At 47.0% G+C, this 25,848-nt stretch overlaps 1 protein-coding gene and 1 long non-coding RNA gene across 4 annotated transcripts in view; one reads left to right on the top strand and one right to left on the bottom strand.

The window, feature by feature from the left end:
- CACNA2D4 (calcium voltage-gated channel auxiliary subunit alpha2delta 4) overlaps positions 1–8,824 on the bottom strand; it is a 115,750-nt gene extending 106,926 nt beyond the window's left edge. For all 3 annotated transcript variants that reach the window (XR_012493808.1, XR_012493807.1, XM_019711256.2), the window contains exons 1-3: positions 8,382–8,824; positions 4,739–4,820; positions 2,873–2,989 (exon numbers count right to left, since the gene is read on the bottom strand). Coding sequence is in view for 1 of the 3 variants with exons in the window: in XM_019711256.2 (XP_019566815.2) it covers positions 2,873–2,989; positions 4,739–4,820; positions 8,382–8,509 (327 nt within the window). In the remaining 2 variants the exon portion in view is untranslated. The remainder of the gene's footprint in view (positions 1–2,872; positions 2,990–4,738; positions 4,821–8,381) is intronic.
- LOC141570050 (uncharacterized) lies at positions 7,767–12,352 on the top strand. The gene is made up of 3 exons (XR_012493809.1): positions 7,767–8,289; positions 10,384–10,484; positions 11,318–12,352. It is a non-coding gene; the product is annotated as an uncharacterized LOC141570050 (long non-coding RNA).
- The last annotated feature ends 13,496 nt before the right edge of the window (positions 12,353–25,848 follow it).

Raw genomic sequence — 25,848 nt, 5'->3', positions numbered from 1 at the left:
AATGTTCACAGCAGTACTATTCACAACAACCAGAAGTGAATGCATGTTCCTAAGTGAAAGAAGCCAATCTGAAAAGGCGGCGTACTGCATGGTTCCAACCACATGACACTCTGGAAAGGCAAGGCTACGGAGACAGGGAAAGATCAGTGGTCGCCAGCGGTTTGTAGGGAGGGAGGGAGGGATGAATAGGTGGAAAACAATGGACTTTGAGGGCGGTGACACTATTCTGCATGATCTGTGATGGTGGATACATGTCATTATGCATTTGTCAAAACCCACAGAATGTACAACACCGAGAGTGACCCTAATGTCAACTGTGGACTTTGGGTGACAATGATGTGTCAATGAAGGTTCATAGATTGTTACCAATGGACCACCCTGGTGGGGATGTTGGTTGTTGAGGAGGTTGTGTGTTTGTGGGGGCAGGGGGTATATGGGAACTCATTGTACATTCTTCATAATTTTGCTATAAACCCAAAACTGCTCTAAAAACATTCTATTTAAATGTGGGTGAATGTGTATATATGCATATAAATTTTAATCATTTTTAAATTGTGCAATTCCATAGCAGAAGGCACATTCACAATGTTGTACAACTGTCATCACTATCTAGTTCCAGAACTGCTTTCACCACCCCAAACAGAAACCCTGTATCCACTAAGCAGTCACCCCGACTCCCCTCTGCCCTTGGCTCCTGCCAACCACTCATCTGCTTTCTGTCAATGGGTTTTCCTAGTCTGGATATTTCACATAAACGGAATCGTACAATATGTGACTTTTGTATCTGGAGTCTTTCACTTAGCATGTTTTCAATGCTGATCCATGTTTTAATGTGTATCAGAATTTCATTCCTTTCTATGGCTGAATAATATTCCATTTTACGGATATTTTGTATTTTGTTTGTCCATGCATCAGTTGATGGACATTTGGGTTGTTTCCACCTTTCAGCGACTGAATATAAATATATACAATTTTTGATTGTCAATTATACCTCAATAAATCTGGGGGAAGCAGAAGAGAAGGCCTGGCTCCTATTCTGGCTTTGTCAGGGGCAAACCACAAAGCCTCTCTGGGTCTCTACTTATACAGCTGTAAATTGGGTAGAATAGTCCTTGCCTTCCCTGCTTACAACCCTTCCCTGCTTACAACCCTTCCCTATTCCTCTATTCCTAGGATGTGATGAAGAAATTCCCCAGAACCGATATTATTTCAGCAGTGTTTTGCAGGAAACTTTCCCATGGGCACTCTCATAGAAGGGTCAGTGGCTGTGACCCCCACGGAACTGCCAGCAGGGAGCAGGGTCTGATGATGGGAGAAGGAAGGTCTGCAGAGCAAGCACTCATTTGATTGGTTTTTCAAAGTTGAAGCCTTGGGAAGGCCACAGTGCAACTGGAGGCCCACAGAGCCCAGAGCCGGGCCTCTGACGGGAGCCAGAACTGTTGTGCTCTAACACCACGAGGACCGGCCCCTAGAGTGGTGCATCCCTGCGTCCCAGTGTCTGTGCCCACTCAGGGAGGCGGTTTCCACAGCACTGCAGACTGAAGGAGGCAGGCGGTACTGCTGTGCTGGTGGTGTGGGAGGTCAGTGTATCCCGCTGTGGCCCAGGGTAGGCTTTCCAGCCCCCAAGTATCTTCCCATTGGTTCCTGATGCTAAGATCCCTTGCCCCTAAGCCTGGAGAAAAGAGGCAGCAAATTGTAACTCATGGGAAAGAAGGCCCCAGAAACTTTACACAGGATCCCTCCTAGATAGTGCTTTTGATGGGCGTGGGGTGGGGTGGGGGCGGGGAGACAGACTGGCAGGCTGGCCAGGCTGCAGTTTCTATTCCCAACACTTCCCACCCTCAGCACTGGCCTCAGCCTCCCCTCCAACAGCCTACCATCCAGCCCCATCGCCTTTCTCCTGGTTCCCCGAAGGAATTCCTTTGGGAGAAAACATTAGTCTTGAATGGTCAGATTTCTTGCTGGGTGGAGCAGGAACTATGTCCTTCCATCCAGCCAGGTCCCCACAGCACCGAGGTAGGCATTTCAAGCCAGGGAAGTGACACATTCTCTTTCTACCAGGCCAAGCTGGGCTTGGTGGGTGTGCAGTGACAAAACCACTGAGCACAAGACCCAACTCTATAAACCTCTCTGCTGTCTGGGCAGCCCTCAGAGCACGTGGATGTCATGAAGGCTGAGTCCACATGGCAGGAGGGGAAAGGGTTGGGGGATGAGTAGTGGGAGAAAAGAAGGGGAAAGGAGAGAACAGAGAGAAGAGGGAGGGAGTTTTCCTTTGTATGCTCTCCATCCCTCTATACTCCCACCCACCCACCTATTCATCCATCCATCCATCCATCCATCCATCCATCCATCCATCCTTCCTTCCTTCCTTCCATCCATCCACCCACCCATCTATCCATCCATCTATCCTTCCTTCCTTCCTTCCTTCCTTCCTTCCTTCCTTCCTTCCTTCCATCCACCCACCCATCCATCCATCCATCCATCCACCCACCGACACACCCACCCATCCATTCACCCATCCTTTCATTCAGCAGGTGACTCCTAAGTTCTCATTCTATAGCTGCTCTGCACCAGTCACTGGATATGAGGTTGTGATGCAGAGTCGCTGTTAGCACTGCAGGTTGGTCCTATTGCATTAGACATTGTTCCCTAAGGCAGAGCTGTAATCTCAGCCCTCTCTTCTCCCCTTGCTTCGCATCACTTCCTCCTTTGCAAGGACCTTTTGGCTCATGGGGACACAAGGCAGACACTCATGAGGTAGGAAAAGGATGATGTGGGTGAGAGGATGCAGAGCCACGACATTGGTAAAGGTCATTTCAGTGTGACAGGGTCTGGGGAAAAAGCCCCCACAGATCAGTAGGACCTGGAGCACCTTGATGGCCTCCACTTTCCTGTGTAGCATGGTCTCCATGTCCTCTGAGAACTTCCGCACCAGCTCCAAGCCATCCACCTCCTGGATCCTCAGACTGGGCTCCACATCCTTGTATTTCTGTTAAGGGGAATGTGGGAGAGATGGGTACCTGTCATCCGGCACCAGTTTGTTTGGTACCTGATGACACATGGCCTCCGTCCTCTCAACTGTGTATTCACACCCATGAGGCTTTGTTTACTCCCCTCCTCACATAATCTCCCCCACTAACAGCAATAGCTGCCTGTTATCAAACATCCTCTCTGTTCCAGGGGATCTGGATACAGTTGGTTAATATCCTTAAGAGGGAGTAGACTGGGGCTCAGGGAGGTCAATGAACTTGACCAAGATCACACAGCCAGGTCTCCAAGGCTTCCACATTGTCTGCAGCCACGCCTGCCGCCCCCTGGGGCTGCTCGTGACTGTGACCCCTCCCTGAGCACCTTCCCCTTTCCCCACGCCCCATGAGGTCATTATGCCCCTGCCCACAGCATGTCTGGTCTGAGCTCAGCAGAGGCAGGTATTGATGCTGCCTGACAAAGTGCCAGGGAGCCTAGCAGAGTTCAGACAGCTGGGTTCCAGTTTACTCGCTGGGGCTGCGGGAGACAACCTTTCCCCAGGTGTGCGCATCACCAACGTCCAATGACCCAGTGTGGCAACCTATTGGCCATGTGACCTTAGGTAAGTTTCTCAGTGAGTTTCCTCATCAGCAAGATGTGGCATTGGCATGGCTTTAGAGAATGCTCTAGAATGCATAAGTTAGAGAATGTTTTTACCCCAACAGCCACATAATATTGCTCTATCTTTCTCACCTGGAGTTGGAGGGCACAAATGGGAAAGTTGAATGAAAGGGTGCTGTGCAGTGTAGAAGGGTGGTGTGAGTGGGAAGTGGGTCTGAGCTGTCATTCTGTAGTGGCCTGTGGACGAGCTGCAGCCCACGCTGGCTCCTCCCACTTCCTCCAGCCAGAGGACCTGTGGGCTGTGGGGAAGGGACCACAGGAGGGGGCTGCGGGGTGGTCATGTGCAGGCATAAAAGCCTGCGATTGGCTTTTAGCATCATTTAGAAAATGGCAAGGATGGTAGTCACCTCATGAAGCTGTGGTGAGAGTTAAATCCCAAATAGAAAGCTCTTAGTGAATGGTAATAATAGAGAATGGCAAGCTATTGTTAAAACTGGTCTGGGAGTTATAAATATCAGCGGAAAACAGGGTTGTTTATAACCTAGTAAGAAGACAGGTGAGGTGTCCGTCTGCACATAAAGCAATTGATCAATAAAGGGCAGGGGAGCTGGTGCGTCATCCTGTCCTCAGGCCCCACGTCCTGCCCAGGAGCCGGGCACAGGCCTACGTGGGCTCTGCCATCCGGGCATGGCTGGCGCTCCTGAGAGCTGGAGGTCTGGGAGCTCTGCCTGTACAGAAGGCCACAGGCCGGCTGGCCAGCTTCTGCGGCCTAAGCAGATGCAGCAGGATTTCCCATGGCCGGCTAAGGTCCCACTTACTCCTTCTCTTCTCCCACCCCTTTCACAGGTGCAGCCCTGCACCCCAGTCTGCTCACTCCTGCTTCCTCTCCTCTCTATTCTTCACAGCCTTCCCACCCCATCTAATCCCACCCTGGCATCAGCTTCCTGGGGCTCTGAGCAGGCCCTATGATCTTGGCCACCCCACTGACTTGGGCAAACCATTCCCCTCCCTGGGTCTCAGTTTCACCACCTGAAAATGAGGGGATTGTGTTAGATGATGTCTGAGACCCCTCACAGCTCTTCTCTCTGGGAGGGCTCCCTGGTGATTGCCATCAGAGCACCCCGAGAGCTCCCGGAAGAGGGTTACTGACCTTCTGAAGCAAGAGGGAGCCCGAGTATTTGGTGACCATGTCATACAGGTCCCTGCCGAAGGTGTCTGCCCACAGCTTCACTCTGCAGAGCCATGACGGAACATGTGTATACACATGTGTACACACACATAGATGCACACGCACATACAAAACAACGGTTCACACACACAGATGCCCACTGATCACATACACACAAACAGAGACACACATGACACAGAGATTCACACCGTAATGCACATACACACATGGACACACACAAACACGTACACACTGACCTACACCCAGAAAAACACATATAAGGTACTCCTGTCCCTGCTGGCCAGGACATGAGACCCCGAGGACCCACCCGAGTCTCAGCAGCTGCACTGAGTGTGCTGAATACCCTTGGCTGGGTCTCCCACTGAGGGGCGAGGGGCAAGGGCTGATGAGCTGGAACCAAAGCCTGACCCCAAGCACCCACGGGCCGTGGTTTGTGGTTGGAGAATGGACAGGAGAGAAGGAGGGAAAGAGACTATGGACAGTTCGGACCAGGGTGGAGAGGAATGAGGACAGACCCTGGGGCTGCCGGGCCACAGCTGCAGCTTCTCAATGAGTCGTTCCCGCTAGAGTTCCCTGCTCACGGTCACTGTGGGCTGCTGCCTCCTCTGTTGAAACTTCAGAGGGAGCATGAAGCAAGGGAGCAGCGGACAAGGCTGTGAGCTGCTGGTGCTGAGGCTGAGAGCAGGCCAGGCAGTGAGGGAGGGAAGCACACCTCACCCTGTTGCACGCAGCCTGGGAGAAACCCTGACCTCTGTGTGTCCCAGAGTGCACCAAGACCCTACCACCTGGGCCGGATGGGAGTGTCTTGGCGGTGTGCATGCAGGACTGTGTCTGAGACTCTCCAGATGGAGCAAACGGAGTTTGCCCACATGATCATTTCAAGATCAGCGTTCAGTCAGTCCACCAGTATCTACTGAAGTCCTATGTGCCAGGCATTGTGCACGTCTTAGAGCCACATTCTGTCCTCACCTCTGTAACCCTCAGTCAGAGGGATGCCCCTTCATATACAGGTAGCATAATGCATGTTTGAAGGGGCACCAACAAAGCTTGGGGAGTGGTGGTGAGGGTAGGCTTCCCAGGAGAGGTGGGGGTCTGCATTCAGTGTCAGAAGTTTGGGAGAGTTTAGCCTGACAGAGTTTTGGAAGAGAATTCTAGTTGGAGAGCACAGAAGAGCTGGGGGGAGTCAGGCACGACTTCCAGGTTTCCAGTTGGGTGGTTGAGCTGATGGTGGTGTTATTAAGTAAAGTTAACAATATCAGGGAGATGAGGGAAGCACGCTGGGAAGGGTGGAAGGTGACGAGAGTAACTTGGGATGTGTAGAATATAAGATTTCCGTTGCAGAGTGACGTCAGCAGGTCGTGCATTGCACAACTCTAAAAAGCACCAATTGCTTTGCATCTTGAAAGACACAAACTTGAATTTAAAACTTCACATGATGTTCAGGAAGTGCTATCTATAGAAAACAGATATGTGAGTCTAACAAGCAGAGGCACGGCTAAGAGTCATTATTTCATGGAAATTCTGGGGGTAGGACAGTGGGTGCATGAGAAAGTCTGAGTGGATGACAAAGCCTGGGGAACACCAACAATCTTAGGGCCAGGCAGGGGCAAAGGAGCACTTGTGGAAGGCAGAGAGGTAACAGGTGCCCAAGGAGACCTGGAGAGCACAGCATTATGAACATTGAGGCATTGAGACTCAAGGAAAAGGGAGAGGCTAGTGTCTAATACAAGAGTCCAGGGAGAGGGCAGCCGGATGGCTCAGTTTGTTAGAGCGTGAGCCCTGAACAACAGGGTGGCTGGTTCGATTCCCACATGGCCAGTGAGCTGTGCCCTGCACAACTAGATTGAAGACAACGAGCTGCAGCTGAGCTTCCGGAGGGGCAGACAGATGGCTCAGTTGGTTAGAGCGCGAGCTCTCAACAACAGGGTTGCCGGTTCAATTCCCACATGGGATGGTGGGCTGCGCCCCCTGCAACTAAAGATTGAAAACGGTGACTGGACTTGGAGCTGAGCTGCGCCCTCCACAACTAGATTGAAGGACAACGACTTGGAGCTGATGGGCCCTGGAGAAACACACTGTTCCCCAATATCCCCAATAAAAATTAAAAACAAAAAAGAAAAGCAAGTGCCCTTTAAAAAAAAGAGTCCAGGGAGATAAATCCAGAAGTATCTACCAGGTTGGGCAATGAGGGCCTTTGGTGACGCAGGTGGAAACAGATTTGGGAGGGCAGTGGAAGCCAGGGCCAAGTGGTTGGGGCTGAGGGCTAAGGGGGAGGGAGGGCGTGGCTTCACAGGAGAGAGATGTGAGGTCTTTAGGGTGGGAAAGACTGAGACAGACCCAGTGGGAGAGAGGAGGGGAGGAGCCAAGGTCCCAGACAGTGGGCGGGTGCAGATGTGGGTGGTTTGGGGACCTTAATCTCAAGGACTCTCTCTGGAGGTTTCTGTGTAGATGGTCCATTCTGCAGTTCTTCTCAATCAAGACCTGGATTCCAGTCATCTTGACCCAGCACTCAGCCTGTTCCTAGAGTTGGCCTTCTACTCTTGGGTGGTGTGTGTCTTGGGGGCGAAAGCTATTCTCGCTGTCTTCTCACCAGTAGGCAGTTTTGCAGGCTCAGTGGCTATAAAGGTGAAGCACAGGCCCGGCTGACTTGAGTCCAAGCTCCGACACTTCCCTTTACTGGCTGTGGGAACTTGGGAAGTGTCCTTAACTGCAGAATCGGGATACTGTTACCCCCTCAGCACCTTTTTGCAGGCCTACAAAAAGCAGACACTATAAAACCAGCTGGGAACAGTGCTGCTCAACAGAGCACACAGAAACATTTGTGCGGTTCTAGCACTCTGCCCACTTCTGCAGACACATGAGGTGGACAGCTGGCTCTGGTGGCCTGATCTCATGCTGCACTTGAGAGGCCGGACAGAGCAGGAAACCCCCGTTAGTCTAGAGTGCTCTGCTCCCCACATTTATTGGAAATTTCTTTAATAGGTCCACCAGAGCCAAGGACTAAAAAACAAACATCCCCAGAATGGTCGCACAGCAATTTAAATTTGTAGCAAAATATAAATGACTGACACCTGGTCTTAATGACAGAGTGTACAGCGGAGGCCTGGAAGGAGGCAGAAAGGCACAGAGAGGAGACTCAGACCACCAAAGTCTAATCTCACCTAGTTTCTGGTTGCGGGAGACATTTTGTCAGTTTAGAATTGTTTTACCCCTTCAGACTGTCAAAATGAATTTCCTAACAAATCCCTGGAGAGCTGCAAGGATCAGTTTGAACCAACGTAGCTTGCAGTCCATCACCTGGTGGCAGCAGTTACCATGGAAGGAGCAGCGCCCTGCAGGGCTTCCAGACCCGCTTGCCATCCGGGTGAATGCGAGCTCTGATGACCAGGTGTCTGCGCTGGGCAGGTGGAACTCCCCAGGGGAGGAGAGGAAGGTGAAGAAAAGGTCTTCACAGCAAGAGGAGGAGAGCGGGCAGGCGAAGTCCCCGGGGGAGAGCCGAAGGGAGGTCAAAGGTGAGTGGTGCAGAGGATTGAGGTCTGCCAGCCAGAAGGAAGGGAGGAAAGGGTAAAAGAGTTTATGGGGTGGGGCGGAATTTGGTGCTTACGTTTCCAGGGGAATCTTGGCCTGCCCCATTGTGGGCGGCAGGGCGGCGCCGGACAGCAGCAGCAGGCACAGGATTACTGCAGTCTTCCACACGGAGCCCCAGGCCACTAGCCACAGGCGGGAGGGCATCCTGCTGTGGGTGCAGCTGGCGTCTGGCTGGAACCTGGCAGGTGGGGGTGAGCTGCTCGTCTGGGGTCAGGGCAGGCAGAGAGGAAAGAGCTGCCTGAGGCTATGAGCTCTGTCTGCCAGTCATCCAGATCTTTGGATGTCCCCAAGCTTTCTGCCTTTCAGGTCCTGGCAAGCCTGGGGTTCCACAGCTTTCAGTTGGGTCCTGGCAGCAATGCCTGGCCGGAGAGGGGGCTTCTCTCTCTCTCTGCTTCACAGAGAACAGCGACAGAGGAGCTGCTTTCCCTCACCAGCAGGCTTCCAGGAGAGAGGCTGACTGTCAGGCAGGGCAGGCTGTGACAAAATGAACCCCTTAATCCATTGGCCTCTCCTCTAATCCCTCAGCTGACAGCAGGGAGAAGGGGGTGACAGCAGTGACCTCAGCAGGATTACCCTGATTTCAAAAGACAGCGTTTGCTTCTCTTGGGGGTCACTCTCATGCGGGGTCTCAGCTCCCGCTCCCTGCACAAGAACGCAGGATATGGTGAGGCCAAAACGGAACACCCACAGAGCCAGAGATGGGGGGTTCATACCAGTATATTCTCGCTGGCAGCTGGGTTGGTGACACAGGAATCAGGAGCCACACAATCCACAACCCGCCTTCTGCTCCTCTGCCAACCAACCAATCAACCCCCTACTGTAGCCACGGCAGTTCTATTAGTGGCCAATGGCTAACCGGTAACAGCGGATAGCCATCTGATTACAGCTGATAGCCACCTAAAAACTGAGCCAGCAGCTTTCCACGTGAGGCCGAGAGCCTGGAAACTGCTCTCTGGAACTGTCCCCACAGTCACATCATACCCCTTCTGCTTTAAAGAGGCAGACTGCTCCTGGACAGCCCTCCTGGACCCAAGGGGAGGAGGACACTGTGACACTGGCCCAGGACAACAGCTGACGTTTGCCTCGTGCTCAGATTTACCAAGAGCTGTAACAAATCCTCTCTCTGAGCCTGAGTGATCCTGGCAGGTCGGTGGCATCATCCACGTTTCAGGGACTTGAGGCACAGGAAAGGTTGGGAACAGAGATGCTCGTGTGTCCAGGCGTGCTGCCTCTGGCAAGGTCAGATGTAATGTCAACACCCTGTGGCCCCCACACCCCCCACGTCTCAGCTGCTCCTGCTTCTGGGCCAGAGATACCTTTGCTGGAAAGCTGGTAACATTTCAGGGCCCCTCCCTTGCACAGCAACATGTCCCTAATATATGCAACAGGAAGACAGTTCAACCACACCTGGGTTAAGACCCCTGTTTCTTTCCATTCCAGCCTTTCTCTGATTTCCCCTCGGTTGGGTGATATTTAGTGGCTGTGTGCATTTGGGGGATCCAGCTAAGAGAAAGATGAGTTGGGGAAGCATTTAATTTGGGCTTATGGGATATATTTATGTAGCTCACAGTCACGTCCTTGTAGAGACAGGTTATCTCCAGCCATCTCAGTGCAGGAACACTCATGACCCACAGTGCCGACTCAGCCTGTGTCAGGACACCCAGGTGCCCTACGTACAGCACTCCCATTGGAAGTATGCGGGACGCGAAGAAAAATAAGGTTGAAATACTTGGAGCCAGAAGCTAGTCTGGAAGATTCTTTCGAATATCAAACTAATAAAATTGCCAGCAGGGGATTTGGTTCTCATCAAGGTCTGGCCAAAACAGTTCTCTCCCCTTAGAAAAGTAGTTGATACTGAATGTATGTAATTATAAACATGTCATGCATTGTCTTCTCTTCTGATGGGAATTACACAAAACAGAATTTGATCCAAATTCTTGTGGTTGTGGGTCCAAAGCAGTGATAGGACCACACGGGTACTGCACGTGATGTCACAGTTCACACATTCCATGTCACAGTGCTTCTTGGCGGATCTGATGCACCTGGTCCTGACAAAGTCTGCTGGTTGCTGCAAAATGGCGTGAAAAATTGCCACCAACGCAGAGAAATGTCTGAAGAGGTGAGTGTTTTAGTGAGAGAACTCCTACACATATTCATCGATAAGTCAGCGTCGTTGCACCCGTCATCTGGCCACACAGTTATGTGGCTCAGTACAGCTGAGGTAGGATGTTGCTTAGTGAATGCCGGGGTTCGTAGTCTCATGCAGCCGAAGAACGGATACACGGACCAGGAAGAGGCAAAGAGTGGCACAGGAAGGTAGTTTATTATAGTAAGCAAAGAGTTACAGCTCCCGAGTGGGAGGGGGTACCCGAAGCTGGGATGCCCACTAGCTAAGGCAAAAGCTTGTGTTTATAGGCCTTGATTTCTACCTGGGAGGGAGATGTTGGGATGTGGGTGCCTATGGATACAATGTTTCCCAGACTTGTTCTACTGCTCAGCTTGCGGGGAAACCATTGAAGCAAACCCATTTGTCCCCAAGTTTGACTGATGATATTTTTGTCCTGGTACGGTTGTCTGGGTTCTGTTTTTGTTCTGTTTTTGCTCAGTCTACCAAGGAGTCTCTCACTGCCTGATGTCACACTAACTAACCTGTCTCACAATGGGCAGTGATGTCTAACTGCACTGAATTGTTGCTATGAATGCCTTCATTGCAGATACATTTGGTATATTTTTCAGGATTACAAATCATACCAAATTTAGAGAAAATACCGCAGAGATGTGTGGGGCAATTAAGAAATAAAAAGAATGTGTAATTTTTGTAGGTTTTGTGATTTTTGTGGTATTCATCAACTTCTTAAAATTTGTAATTTGGAGTGATTCTTTTATTATAAATAAATATTCACTTTTGTATGTATTTTTGTATTTATAATTTGTATTCTTTTTCTACTATAGATGACCATCCCCAAATTATGCAAGCTGCCAACCCCACGGAACCTGACCCAATCCCATTCTAGCATTTGCTCATCGAAGACGTTACTGCTCCAAGGTCCTTGTGCCCCACAATTCGAAATGCCAAAGCTCAAGATGTCAGAGTTTGGAGTAAGGAAAGGTTTATGGATTGAGAAGTCATCAATGGGGAAGATGGGGGCCCTAGTAGTTCCTCAAATCCATTTTAAGAAAGTACAGAGTTCAAGCTTCTTTCATGTCAAGGGAAGGGGAGATGGGCAGGGCTGTTTTTGTAAAACCTCAAGCCCCAAGCAGAATTCCTTTAATGACTAGTACGTGTAAAGCAGGAGCTATGAGCCGGAAAGCCATGGAGACAACTGGGCTTAAACAAGGTGGAGTCAGAGCATCGAGCATTTCACTGTTCCAGAGGCACTGGCTCACTGGAACGCGCTGAGCAGGGGCACTGCTTCGAAAGCCACCCATGCTCACCGTGCTCACTTCTCAGGCACAGTGGTAGCCTACGTCCCACTCAGCCCCTTACAGCTGCTCGGGAGCCTTCAAAGTACTTGTAAAGAAAAATAGATATTGATATTATAATGGTGGGTAAAGTAACATGTCTTTTCAAAGACTATTGAACAATATACCACAGTTTCTTAATCCAGTCGTCTACCGATTCTTGGCTATTGTCAATAGCGCTGCAATAAACATAAGGGTGCATACATTTTTTCGAATTAGTGTTTTGGATGTCTTTGGATAGATACCTAGGAGTGGAATTGCTGGATCATAAGGTAGTTCATTTCCAGTTTTTTGAGATACCTCCACACTGTTTCCCATAGTGGCAGCACGAATCTGCAATCCCACCAGCAGTGCACGAGGGATCCCTTTTCTCCACATCCTCGCCAAGAAGTGGGGTACAACAACATAAGGAATAGACGGTAGAAACGTAACAGATCTGTACGATGTCAGAGGGGTAGTCACTTGGGGGAGGGAGGTTATCACTTTGTGAGGGGTATAAATGTCTAACTGTTACATTGTTTTGTACACCCGAAATTAATAATAAAAAAGAATAAAAAATAAAAATAAAAAAAGACTATTGAACAAAAATTTAATCGAATAAATTTGAAGATCTAGTGGGCTTTATTAAGCGATTCATGAATCGGGCAGCATGCCATCTAACAACTAGAAGGGCTCTGAGCAGTTTTACAAAATGGAAGGTTTTTCTAGGCAAAAACTGGGCAGGATAAGAGTTATTAGTGAAAGAAAAGAAAGGATTTTTTCTGGCAAGGTCACCTTCCCGTTGGGGAAGGTGGGGGTTCTTATCAGGCTGATTGCCCCAGCTTCCTTTGGTGATAGATTATCTCATTGGTACTGACCAGAAAATTCCTGACTGATGGATTAAGATTACATTCCTGGAGAAGGCTGAAACTTCAGTTACGTTGGTCAGGTATTAAGTCTAGGTTCCACGCATGTCACAAGTGAGTCCATTTTGAGCCTGTGGTTGTCTCTTTAACAACACCCACTAAAACATTGCACCCTACTAGTGTGCCCTAACCAGGTATACAGAGAAAAATACCTTTTAAGTAACTCTACAATACATCTTGCTATGTATGCATTGTTGCCTTGGCTAACTATAGCATATTAGGACCGTAACCCCTCTTCCCGCTGTGTACTGTGAAACACTAGAAAAATAGATATTGGGACGATGGTAGAGGGTGGGAGAGGCGGTGGCGAGGGCAGTGAACTTTAGCACCAAATACCTTCGGAGAAGGAATTTCTTACCAGGAATAGAATGAAGTGAGGGAACAGAGCAGAGAGCTAAAGGAGCTGTCAATCCTTAAGAGAGATCTTTGAAACTCAGAACTTCAGGGACCCATCCCTCAGCTGTAGTCCAGGGTGGTCTATCATTCATGCCAGTTAGGAATGAACCCACTTTGTGGCTTTATTTTTAAGGGCTCTGAGAGAAAGAGTATTCCAACTTTCTCAGTCAGTCTTTCATCTCAAATTCCTTAAATGTGTCGATGTAGGAAATATCCAACCTGTAGAGAATTTAAATGAGTTTATTTGAGCCAAACTGACAATTGCTGGGAAGCAAAATCTCAATGGATTAAGAAAATACTTCGGAGAATGGCAGTTTTGCAGCTTATTTTATACATTAGAATCAAAGGAGGAGATAAGGAAGGTACACGGAATCCATTGGTGGTAGATGAAGGGGGCAGGAGAGAGCAAAGTGGGGGGAAACTCTGGGATTGGATAAAAAGTGAAATGAAGAGATGCATACTTCGTTTACATTGGTGAGCACAGGATAGTTAATAATTAACATTTACAGTACAAAGAGGTGGCATGTGGGCAGCAAGATAACAAGGAGGGACCTTGAGGTCTAGTGCTCTGGTGTGGTGGGCTGTGCCCTGAAAAAGGGATTACTCTGACATTCCAAGGGCATGTTACCTTAGATGCAAAAAGACAATAGAAAGGCTCACTTAAGGTAATGAGTGACCTTTGTCAAGGAAGCTACAGGCTAAAGATGTGACTACCTACCATGACCTGCTTTTAATTAGGAATTTTTATTTTTATTAAATTTATTGGGGTGACAATTGTTAGTAAAATTACATAGATTTCAGGTGTACAATTCTGTATTACATCATCTATAAATCCCATTGTGTGTTCATCACCCAGAGTCAGTTCTTCTTCCATCGCCATATATTTGATCCCCTTACCCTCATCTCCCACCCCCCACCCCCCTTACCCTCTGGTAACCACTAAACTATTATCTGTGTCTATGAGTTTCTGTTTCTCATTTGTTTGTCTTGTTCTTTTGTTGTTTTTGGTTTATATACCACATATCAGTGAAATCACATGGTTCTCTGCTTTTTCTGTCTGACTTACTTCGCTCAGCATTACACTCTCAAGATCCATCCATGTTGTCACAAATGTTCCTATATCATCTTTTCTTACCGCCGAATAGTATTCCATCGTGTATATATACCACAACTTCTTTATCCATTCATCTATCGAAGGACATTTTGGTTGTTTCCATGTCTTGGCCACTGTAAACAAAGCTGCAATGAACATTGGAGCACACGTGTCTTTATGTATAAATGTTTTCAGATTTTTTGGGTAGATACCCAGGAGAGGGATTGCTGGGTCATATGGCAATTCTATTCGTAATTTTTTGAGGAACCTCCACACTGCCTTCCATAACGGCTGCACCAGTCTGCATTCCCACCAACAGTGTATGAGGGTTCCTTTTTCTCCACAGCCTCTCCAACACTTGTTACTATTTGTCTTGTTGATGATAGCCATTCTAACTGGGTGAGGTGATATCTCATTGTGGTTTTTATTTGCATTTCTGTGGTGATTAGTGATGTTGAGCATTTCTTCATATGTCTATTTGCCATTTGTATGTCCTCTTTGGAGAACTGTCTCTTCAAGTCCTCTGCTCATTTTTCAATTGGGTTGTTTGTTTTTCTGTTGTTGAGTTGCATGAGTTCCTTGCATATTCTGGATATTAGCCCCTTATCGGAGGCACTGTTTGCAAAAATCTTCTCCCATTCAGTTGGTGGCCTCTTTATTTTGTCGATGGTTTCTTTTGCTGTGCAGAAGCTTTTAAGTTTCATATAGTCCCATTTGTTTATTTTAGCGTTTACTTCCATTGCCTTTGGAGTCAAATTCATAAAATGATCTTTGAACCCAAGGTCCATCAGTTTAGTACCTATGTTTTCTTCTATGCAGTTTATTGTGTCAGGTCTTATGCTTAAGTCTTTGATCCATTTTGAATTAACTTTGGTACATGGTGACAAATAGCAGTCCAGTTTCATTCTTTTGCACGTGGCTATCCAATTCTCCCAGCACCATTTATTGAAGAGGCTGTCTTTGCTCCATTGTATGTTTTTAGCTTCTTTGTCAAAAATTATCTGTCCATATTTATGTGGTTTTATTTCTGGGTTCTCAATTCTATTCCATTGGTCTATGTGTCTGTTTTTCTGCCAATACCATGCTGTTTTGATTATTGTAGCCCTGTAGTACAAGCCAAAGTCAGGAAGTGTGATACCTCCATTATTGTTCTTTTTTCTTAAGATTGCTTTGGCTATTAGGGGTCTTTTGTGGTTCCAAACAAATCTGATGCTTTTTGTTCTATTTCTTTAAAATATGCCATTGGGATTTTGATGGGGATTGCATTGAATCTGTATATTGCTTTGGGTAATATGGCCATTTTAACTATGTTGATTCTTCCAATCCATGAGCACGGAATGTCTTTCCATTTCTTTGTGTCTTCTTCAATTTCTTTCAAAAATGTCTTATAGTTTTCAGCATATAGGTCTTTCACATCCTTGGTTAAGTTTATTCCTAGGTATTTTATTCTTTTTGCAGCAATTGCAAAAGGAATTGTTTTTTGTATTTCTTTTTCTGAGATTTCATTGTTAGTATATAGGAAGGCAATGGACTTTTGTATGTTGATTTTGTAGCCAGCAACTTTACTGTATTCGTTGATTGTTTCTAATAGCTTTTTGGTGGAGTCTTTAGGGTTTTCTATATATAGCATCATGTCATCTGCAAAGAGTGATAATTTAACTTCTTCATTCCCAATTTGGATGCCTTTTATTTCTTTCTCTTGCCTGATTGCTCTGGCAAGGACTTCCAACACTATGTTGAAAAGCAGAGGTGATAGGGGACAGCCCTGTCGTGTTCCTGAACGTAGAGCAAAGGGCTTCAGTTTTTCACCATTAATTATGAGATTAGCAGAGGGCTTGTCATATATGGCCTTTATTATGTTAAGGTATTTTCCTTCTATACCCATTTTATTAAGTGTTTTAATCATAAATGGATGTTGTATCTTGTCAAATGCTTTTTCTGCATCAATTGATATAATCATATGATTTTTGTCCTTTATTTTGTTTATGTGATGTATCACATTGATGGATTTGTGGATGTTGAACCATCCTTGTGCCCCGGGGATGAACCCCACTTGGTCGTGATGAATAATCTTTTTAATGCATTGTTGTATTCGATTTGCTAGAATTTTATTTAGGATTTTTGCATCGGTATTCATCAGAGATATTGGTCTGTAGTTTTCTTTTTTGTGCTGTCCTTACCAGGTTTTGGTATCAGGGTAATGTTGGCCTCATAAAATGAGTTAGGGAGTACTGTCTCTTCTTCAATTTTTTGGAAGAGTTTGAGCAGGATTGGTATTAGATCCTCTTTGAAGGTTTGGTAGAATTCACTAGTGAAGCCATCTGGTCCCGGACTTTTGCTTTTGGGAAGGTTTTGGATGACTGATTCAATTTCGTTACTGGTGATCGGTCTGTTTAGATTTTCCAGTTCTTCATGGTTCAGCCTTGGAAGGCTATATGTTTCTAAGAACTTGTCCATTTCTTCTAGGTTATTGAGTTTGGTGGCATATAGTCCTTCATAGTATTCTTGGATGAGCCTTTGTATTTCTGTGGCATCCATGATAATGCCGCATCTTTCATTTCTGATTTTGTTTATTAGTGTCTTTTCTCTTTTTATCTTAGTGAGTCTAGCCAAGGTTTTGTCAATTTTGTTAATCTTTTCAAAGAACCAGCTCTTTGTCACACTAATTTTTTCTATTGTCTTTTTGTTCTCTATTTCATTTAGTTCTGCTCTAATTTTTGTTATTTCCTTTCTTCTGCTGACCTTGAGTTTTACTTGTTCTTCTTTTCCTAGTTCTTTAAGGTGTAACATGAGGTTATTTATTTGGGAGTTTTCTTGTTTCTTGAGATAGGCCTGTAATGAGATAAATTTCCCTCTGAAAACTGCTTTCGCTGCATCCCAAAAATTTTGGTAGGATGTATTTTCATTGTCATTTGTTTCTATGTATCTTTTGATCTCTCCTCTAATTTCTTCTTTGACCCAGTCGTTCTTTAAAAGTATGTTGTTTAATCTCCATGTATTTGTGGTTTTTCCTGCTTTCTTTTTGCAGTTGATATCCAATTTCAAAGCCTTGTGATCAGAGAATATGCATGGTATGATTTCAATCTTCTTAAATTTGTTGAGACTGATTTTATGTCCCAATATATGGTCTATCCTTGAGAATGTTCCATGTACACTAGAAAAGAATGTATAGTCTGATGTTTTAGGATGAAGTGCTCTATAAATGTCAATTATGTCCATTTCATCTAATGTGTCATTTAGGGCTACTATTTTGTTATTTATTTTCTGTTTGGATGATCTATCCATAGCTGTCAATGATGTATTTAAGTCCCCTAGTATAATTGTGTTTTGGTCAATTTCTCCCTTTAGTTCTGTTAGTAGTTGCTTGGTGTATTTCGGTGCTCCCTGATTGGGGGCATAAATATTGATGACTGTTATGTCTTCTTGTTGTACAGTCCCCTTCACCATTATGAAATGTCCATCTTTGTCTCTTGTTATCTTTTTCACCTATGAAGTCTGTTTCATCTGATATCATTATGGCTACACCTGATTTTCTCTGGATACCATTTGCTTGGAGTGTCAATTTCCACCCTTTCACTTTGAGTCTATGCTTGTCCTTGTAGCTGAGATGTGTCTCTTGGAGACAGCATATGGTTGGGTTTAGTTTTTGATCCAATCTGCTACTCTGTGCCTTTTTATTGGAGAGTTCCGTCCATTTACATTTAGGGTGATTATTGATATGTGAGGATTTCCTGTCATTCTATCTTTAGTTTTCTGGTAACATTGTGTATCCATTGTTTCTTTGCCTATTTGTTGTTGTCTATTATTTCTGTGTGGTGGTATTCTATGATGTTTCCCTCTGTTTCTTCTTTTATTTCAGTATATATTTCAGTTCTGGATTTTTTTTAGTGGTTACCCTTAAGTTTATGTAAAAGAAAGTTTGATATTTAGAGTATTCCATTTTCTTCAGCACGCTTACTTTCTCCATTCCCATATTCCGGTTCAGGCCTTTACTCTCCCCCTTTTTGAGTTTTGGTTGCCACAAATTGTCCCTGTTGATGGTGGTCGAATAGCCTCCTTTAGTATTTCTTGTAGTGCATGTCGTGTATTAAAAAATTCCCTCAGCTTCGGTATGTCTGGAAAGGTCTTTATTCCTCCTTCATATCTAAAGGATATCTTTGCTGGATATATTATTCTTGGCTCATGATTTCTCTCTTTCAATAGTTTGAATATTTGGTTCCACTCCCTCCTGGCTTGTAGAGTTTCTGCTGAAAAATCTGATGATAATCTAATGGGCTTTCCTTTGTAAGTTACCGTCTTCTTTTCCCTGGCTGCCTTGAGGATTCTTTCTTTGTTGTTGATTTTAGACAGCCTCAATACAATGTGCCTTGGAGAAGGCCTGTTGGGATTGAGGTAACTAGGTGTTCTATTTGCTTCTTGGATTCGAGGGTCCAGTTCTGTCCACAAATTTGGGAAATTCTCATCGACAATTTGTTTGAGTATATTCTCTGTTCCCTTCTCTCTTTCTTCTCCTTCTGGGATGCCCATTATTCTTATATTGCTCTTTCTGATGGAGTCAGAAAGTTCTTGTTGACTTCTTTCATTTCTTTGAAGTCTCAAGTCTCTTTCTTCTTCCATCTGTGTCATTTCCAGGTTTCTATCTTCGATGTCACTGATTCTTTCCTCCATCTGGTCAACTCTACTACCTAAGCTGGTTATTTCATTCTTAATTTCTTCTATTGAGTTCTTAATCTCCAGAAATTCTATTTGGTTCTTTTTAAAAATTTCAATCTCTTTCGTAAAATGCTCATGCTGTTCTTTGATTGAGTTTCTGAGTTCATTTAACTGCCTATCTGTGTTTTCTTGTATCTCGTTGAGTTTTTTCAGAACTGCAATCTTGAATTCTCTGTCATTTAAGTCACATATTTCTGTATCTTTAAGTGCCTTCTCTGGAGATTTTTCACTTTCTTTCTGAGCTATCTTGTTGCCTTGGTTATTCATGGCGATTACTGGTTTACTATTTCTCTTCCTAGACATCTACAGGAGTGGCTTCTGCAACAGGTTGATAGGAAGCGGTCTTTCTTTTGTTTTCCAGTACTTGTTGGTAGAATGTTTTATTTTTTCTCCAACTGCAGCTTATTTTTCTTCTCCCACATGGTAGTGCTATGTTTTCTCTGCACTATTCCAGCTTCTGACACAATGGGGGGATTCCCTGGGAGACGGGCTTCTCCTCTGTTCATAGTTCGTCTAGGTCACAGGGCGCAGTGTCCCGGTGGGTATGCGGAGAGCTTTTGAAGTTCCAAAGCTCTTCCTGCACCAGATTCAGAGCCCATATGTTACAGCAGTTCTGTTTATTCCTGCAGGGATCTACCCAGATCGGTGGGGCCAGGGGTGGGGTGAGTTGTGAGAGGTGACCCAGAGCAATGGCAGCGACCACCACCACAGCCGGTCCTGCTTCCACAGCTCCCTCCCCTTTGCCGGAACTTGTTGGGCTGCAAATTTGTGTCTGTGGTCCACAGTTCTCAGAACAGCAAATATTCTGTTCTCTTGATCTGACACTGCTACTGTTTCGCTTCTAGCACCGGGCAGGTGGGGGCGGGGCGAGCTCTGGGAGGGTGGGGAGGGGGCGGCTAGTCTCAGTGCCTAAGGCTCCGTTCTCTGCTTGGCAGTGAGGGCTTAAACCACTGTTTTCAGCCTTCTTCCCTCAGTCTTTTCTCCGAGGTCTCTGCCTTGAGCGTTGGGTTCAGCCGTGTTATATGCTGCCCCCTCAGCCCTGTGGGCCACAAGCGGAGCCCTAGCAGTCCGAGTCCTTCCCTCTCCCGCAGCTGCGGTAGCTCCGGGAAGCCGCGAGCTCGGAGCACTGAGCTGGGTCTGCATCCTGCGCCCGCGCGGCTCCATCTCCGTACTTCTCCCTTCCCTCATCCCCCACTCGCGCGAATCTCCCACCTGTAGGTGACTTCGGTAGTGGGCCTCTTTGTCTTGCCTGTCTGCTGTGCACGGAGTCCTTTGTGGAGTTTTTGTTGTTCGATTCGTTGTAAATTCCAGGGGAGCTTTACAGAGGCTCACCTCACGCCACCATTTTTCCGGAAACTGATTTAATTAGGAATTTTTATGTTCAGACCATCCTACGTGGTTAATTTTGTTCTCTGAGTTTGTAGGCTCCGCCATACTGGCCTCCCCTGAACTTGTCATGTTCAGTGTGTGGCTACTTTCTCATCCACAAATGTAATGCAACCCAACCCAGCACACTTTTCTGGGGCTTCCTCTTGGTGTCAGCCTCTTACCAGGTACTGGAGAGGTGATACCCAGAGTTGGACGGAGGTTGGACACGATGTTTTAGAAAGATACTCAAGGTCTATCTAGGGAGACGGATCTCAAAAAAGCCCCAGCTAAGGCAAGCTTGGTGCTGTTGTTACAGGTACCAGGACCGGAAAGAACCCAAGCGGCCTCAGAGAGTTAGGAGAGCAGCTTTGTTATGCTGGGGGCTCAGCGGGGTCCTCCCCAAAGACTGAGCCCCTAGCAAGGTTTTGAGCAAGTTTTTATGGGTTGGGGACTTCCTTGAGTGTGGGAAGGGGTAGGTGTCGTCTGGCGATTGGCTCCGGGTGTGGCTTGGAGGGGGGTATGCGGAATTGGGCTGGGGCTTCGGCTAGGGACCTCTCTCTCCACTCAGGCCACCATTTTAGGTCAGTTCCCCCATCACTGTGACGCATAACAGAAGCATTTGGCAGCATAATGGAGGGGGCAATTATTTTTCCCCTTGGTGGGAAAACAAGGAGGTACATTTCAGGGAAGACTTCACAGTGAAGGGGACATTTGAATTGGGCTTTAAAGGATGAATTGGAGTTCACCAAATGCAGACTATTGAAGGAATAGTTATAAGGAACAGACAGTTTACAAGGAACAGAAAGAAAAAGAGTAGGAAGCCACAGGGAGTTAAGTGTACATATCTTTATGGAATAGTGAGAATATTGGTGTCTATTACTGCATAAGTTACACTTAGTGGCTTGACATAAAAGCAATTATTTGCTTAGTTGCTGAATGTATGCTTTTGGGCAGGGCTCAGCAGGGATGGCTCTTCTCCATTCCAGGCAGTGTCAGCTGGGGGCAGCCAGAGGAACCACATCCTGGATGGTTTACTCGCATGACTGGCAGGTTGGTGCTGACTGGGGGCTAGGAACTCACTGGGCCTGGGGTGCTCCAGTTTCCTCCAGATGGACTATACTTGGGTTTCCTTACATCTTGGTGGCTGGGCTCCCAGGGCAAGAATCCCAAAAGAATATAGTGGAAACTGTAGTGTCTTTCACGGTCTGCCTGGAAGTCACTGAGCATCACTTTGGCTGTATTCTGTCGGTTAGCCAGGCTCCAGTTTGATCCAGGCTCAAAGGAAGGAGCCAGGCCCTACCTCTCCATGGGAGGAGTGTCTAAATTTGCAGATGTGTTCAAAAACTGCCACAGTGAGGCTAGTGGGATCAGGGCTAAGGGAGGATGGTGACGGGTAAGGGCAGAGAGAAAGGAGTGGTAGGAGATGAAGCTAGGGGAAAGTTAGACTATACCCAGATTATGAAGGGATGTATTAGTCCTTCTAAAATCTAACTTAAATATCACTTACTGCAACTCCGTAGCCATTGAAAAGTATTGATTTATCAGTGTGCAGAACAGGGGCACAGAAGATGGGAAGGAAATAAAACAGGGAAGTAAAAGATATAGTATCTAAGCTAAGCTCCTTTGTGCACAGACCACAAATTCACATTATTTCCATTGCTCAGTGAGCATTGGTCAGTACAGTTTTCCCCAAGCTCTACCATTTAGGGAGAAGCTGGGTGGGAAAAAGTATGTGTGCATCGCCCTCCCGATGCCCCCCTCCCCCCTGGATCCCTTCCACCCTCCCCCTGCAGCGATCCCCCTCCTGCCCTCCCCCTCTCCACCACAGCCCTTGCTCTGTTTCTGGATGACTGTCCACGTGCACTGGGTTCTCAAGAGCTCGGCCTAGGCAGGAGCTCACTCATCTCCGAGCTTTCCCTGCCTCGGCAACAGGACAGACAAAGAGAACAGATCAGAGCTTCCGCTAATTCTGCAGCAGACTACAAGTCTGCGTTTCTCAGCACTCCGTGACATTTTTCTTCCGTTCCTGAACAGACAGTATGAGCACACACAAATATGTATTTGAGGCACTGTGTCTGGGTCTAGATTCCCCATTGGGCATCCAATAACTGCCCCACCTGTTTCAGGGGATAGTGAGGCTCAATGAGGCAACGTAGATATACTTTGTTGACAAAATGTGAAATATTTTATCAGGGATTTCATAATCTTTTCTTTAGCAATCAAATCCTTTCTTCCATAGAAACACTTGCAGAGCCAAATAAAGCGATTTCAGTTAATGGCAGCTCCATCCATCTAGTTGCTCAGGCCAAGAACTTTGGAGTCAGTTGTGACTCCTCTTTCTCACGCCTGCTCCATCCGGGCCATCAACAGAGCCTGCCAGTGCTGCCTTATATATGTATCCAGAATGCAGCCATTCCTCCCCACTCCCTGCCGTGATCCTGGCCACGCCACCACTGTTCACTCCCTGGGTGACGGCAACAACCTTCCTACTGCTTATGCTGGCTGTCTTCTGTTCGCCTCTCCACAGTGAGGCGCTACCCTCTGCCCTGCTTCGTGCCCTTGGAGTCTTATCTGTTCAGATCCCCTCTGCGGAGTCCTGTGCCCTCTGGCTTCCACTGAGCTCAGCCACAGTGAGCCCCGGCAGGAGCCTGGAGAGAAATCAAAGTTACCTCTGGTTGGCGGTGGCCCACAGCCTGACGTCACTGCTTGGCCCCCTCTGCATGGCTTTCTCCCTGTGTTAGTCAGGGTTCCACAGAAACAGAACCCATACGATGAGAGAAAGAGATTTATCACAAGGAATTGGGTCATGCGATTTTGGAGGCTAAGCCTCAAGCTCTGTAGCCAGGAAGCTGGAGACTCAGGAGAGCAGATGGTGTAGTTCCAGTTGAGTCTGAAGGCGTGAAAACCAAGAGAAGTGATGGTGTGGTTTCTGACCAAATGTGGCAGGCTTGAGACCCAGGAAGAGTTGCAATGTTTCAATTAGAGTCAAAAACAAGGAAAAAAACCGATGTCCCAGCTTAAATACTGTCAGTCAGGAGGAGTTGTCTCTTACTCGCAGGAGGGTCAGCCTTTGTTGTCTTCAGGCCGTCAACTGATTGGATGAGGCCCACCACATTAGGGAGAGCAATCTGCTTTACCTGAGACTATAGATTTTAATGTTAATCTCATCCAGACACACCCTCACCAACATGGCCAGAATAATGTTTGACCAACTATCTATCTGGGCACCATGGACCTGTCAAGTTGACAGATAAAATTAACCATCACATGGTCTTTAGACTTCAGTAGTAACTACTTCCTCCGTGCCTTGGAAGGAGATGCTAGCTCAGCGGCTCCTAGCCCTGGGTGAGGTTAGGTTACCCTGTGTTTCCTCTGCATCCATACATTTGAAAGAAACTTTTCTCCAATTATCCCACTATGTGTGTCCCACCTGCTGGGCCTCTGGCTCACAGCTGGTCTCTCTTCCCTGCTCCTGCCCCTCTCAGCCTATTCTTAACACAGCACAGGGCTCCTTCTAAAATGTACGAGAGACCATGTCACTCCTCTGCCCAGAAGCTCCCAGCGGCTGCCCACCTTACTTGGAGTAGAAGCCAAGGTTCCTGCCACAGCCCCAAGACTTCACAGGAGCGGGACCTGATTCCTCCCGGCCTGCCCTGCTCCTGCCCTTACCCAGCAGCTCCTCACTGCCCCTTGAGCATGCCAGACCTGCCCCCACAACACGGCCTTGGAGCAGGCAGTCACCTCCGTGGCTCTCCTTGTCCTGCTGCCCCTCGGGTAGCCAGCTCCCTCATCTCAGCCAGGAAAAAATGGTATACTTGAATTGGGTGACTTGTGAGAAGTTTAATAAAGGAACTATTTGCAGAGGTATGGACAGGGTATATGGGGAAACCTCCAGCGGTATCCTGGGCTGGAAACAGTGGGGATTCGATCCCTGGGCCTGAGGGGATGAGGGGAAGGGAAAGTCACTGGAGCCTGTGGAGAAAAAGCTGTATAGACAGAGCTGTCCCACAGGAATGAATGGTGGCCTCAGGATGCATTCTGTCGGTGGCAACCTCCCCCCCCCAACACTAGACAGAGCTGGACGATTAAATGTCCCCTCTCCTTCCCCTCCTCTGTCAGATCTCCTGGTGGTGCTCACATCTGGTAAAGCCACCTGGAAGCCCGAGAGAAGGAGCCTGTGGATGGAGCCACCCAAGTCCACGTCCCCGTTGGAGAGAGCTGGTGCAGGGGCAGATTGAAGACATCCAGCATAAGATGTTCACTCAGAAAGTCACCTTTTACGATGAAAATGTTTCTGCAGTGAGATAGCACAGCTGATGCCCAACTCTGCATATACTGAAAACACTGACGTGTGCACTTCAATGAGGTGAAGTTTATGTGAATTACATTTCTAGTTTTTAAAAATGTTTTTCTTAAAAAAATAAATTTTATTGGGAAATATTGGGGAACAGTGAGTTTCTCCAGGGCCCATCAACTCCAAGTCATTGTCCTTCAATATAATTGCTGAGGACGCAGCTCAGCTCCAAGTCCAGTCACTGTTTTTCAATCTTTAGTTGCAGGGGGCGCAGTCCACCATCCCATGTGGGAATTGAACTGGCGACTTTGTTGTTGAGAGCTGGCGCTCTAACCAACTGAGCCATCCGGCCGCCCCTCTGGAAGCTCAGTGGCAGCTCCTTGCCTTCAATCTAGTTGTGGAGGGTGCAGCTCACTGGCCCATGTGGGAATTGAACCGGCAACCCTCTTGTTAAGAGCTCACGGTCTAAACAAATGAGCCACAAGGCCACCCCTAAAAATGTTTTTTAAGAGTTGCCTTTTCAATGATGAAGTCTTCCTTGGCTGTGGGATCTAAAACTTTATCTGCCTCCAACGTTTCATATTCCTCTTCCCAGCATCTCTTCTTCTCTTAGTGGTTGCTATCAAACATACCACATGCAGTATTTTCCTTATGTCGGGTTTGCCTGTCCTATCTTCCCCACTAGAGTGTAACTTCTGTGAGGGCAGGGACTGTGGTCTGATTTGTTCCCTACGGTATTCCTACCACCTCCTAAAACAGTGCCCAGCACCAGTAGGTGACACATGTGGAGTGAATGAGTGGTTGGAAGTGGAGTTACTCTGGTTGGAGGTGAGGATAGGGGGCTCAGGCCAACTCCTACCTGTTCCCCTAGCCCTCCCAGGGCCTTTGAACAGGTTCCTGGGCCTCTGTGCTCAATCTGGACCCCCCCTACATGGCCATGCAAAGGCATTCATTTCCCTTTTATTTTGCGAATGTGTCTTAGGTGGCTCATTTCATCTTTAGATGACACAGAAGACATCACAAAGGACATATACCATGTTCACAGCAGCATTGTTCACAATAACCAAAGCTAGAAGCACCCCAACTGTTCATCGAGGGATGAATGGATGAGCAGAATGTGGTACATCCATACAATGGAATATTATTCAGCCTTAAAAAGAGGCAATTTGGACACCTGCTACAATGTGATGAACCTTGGGGACATTATACTAAGTGAAATAAGCCAGTCATAAAGGATGAATACTGTATGATT

Source organism: Rhinolophus sinicus, linkage group LG02, assembly GCF_036562045.2.
Source record: "Rhinolophus sinicus isolate RSC01 linkage group LG02, ASM3656204v1, whole genome shotgun sequence".
NCBI lineage: Eukaryota > Metazoa > Chordata > Mammalia > Chiroptera > Rhinolophidae > Rhinolophus > Rhinolophus sinicus.
This window is presented reverse-complemented; position numbering and strand designations above follow the sequence as displayed.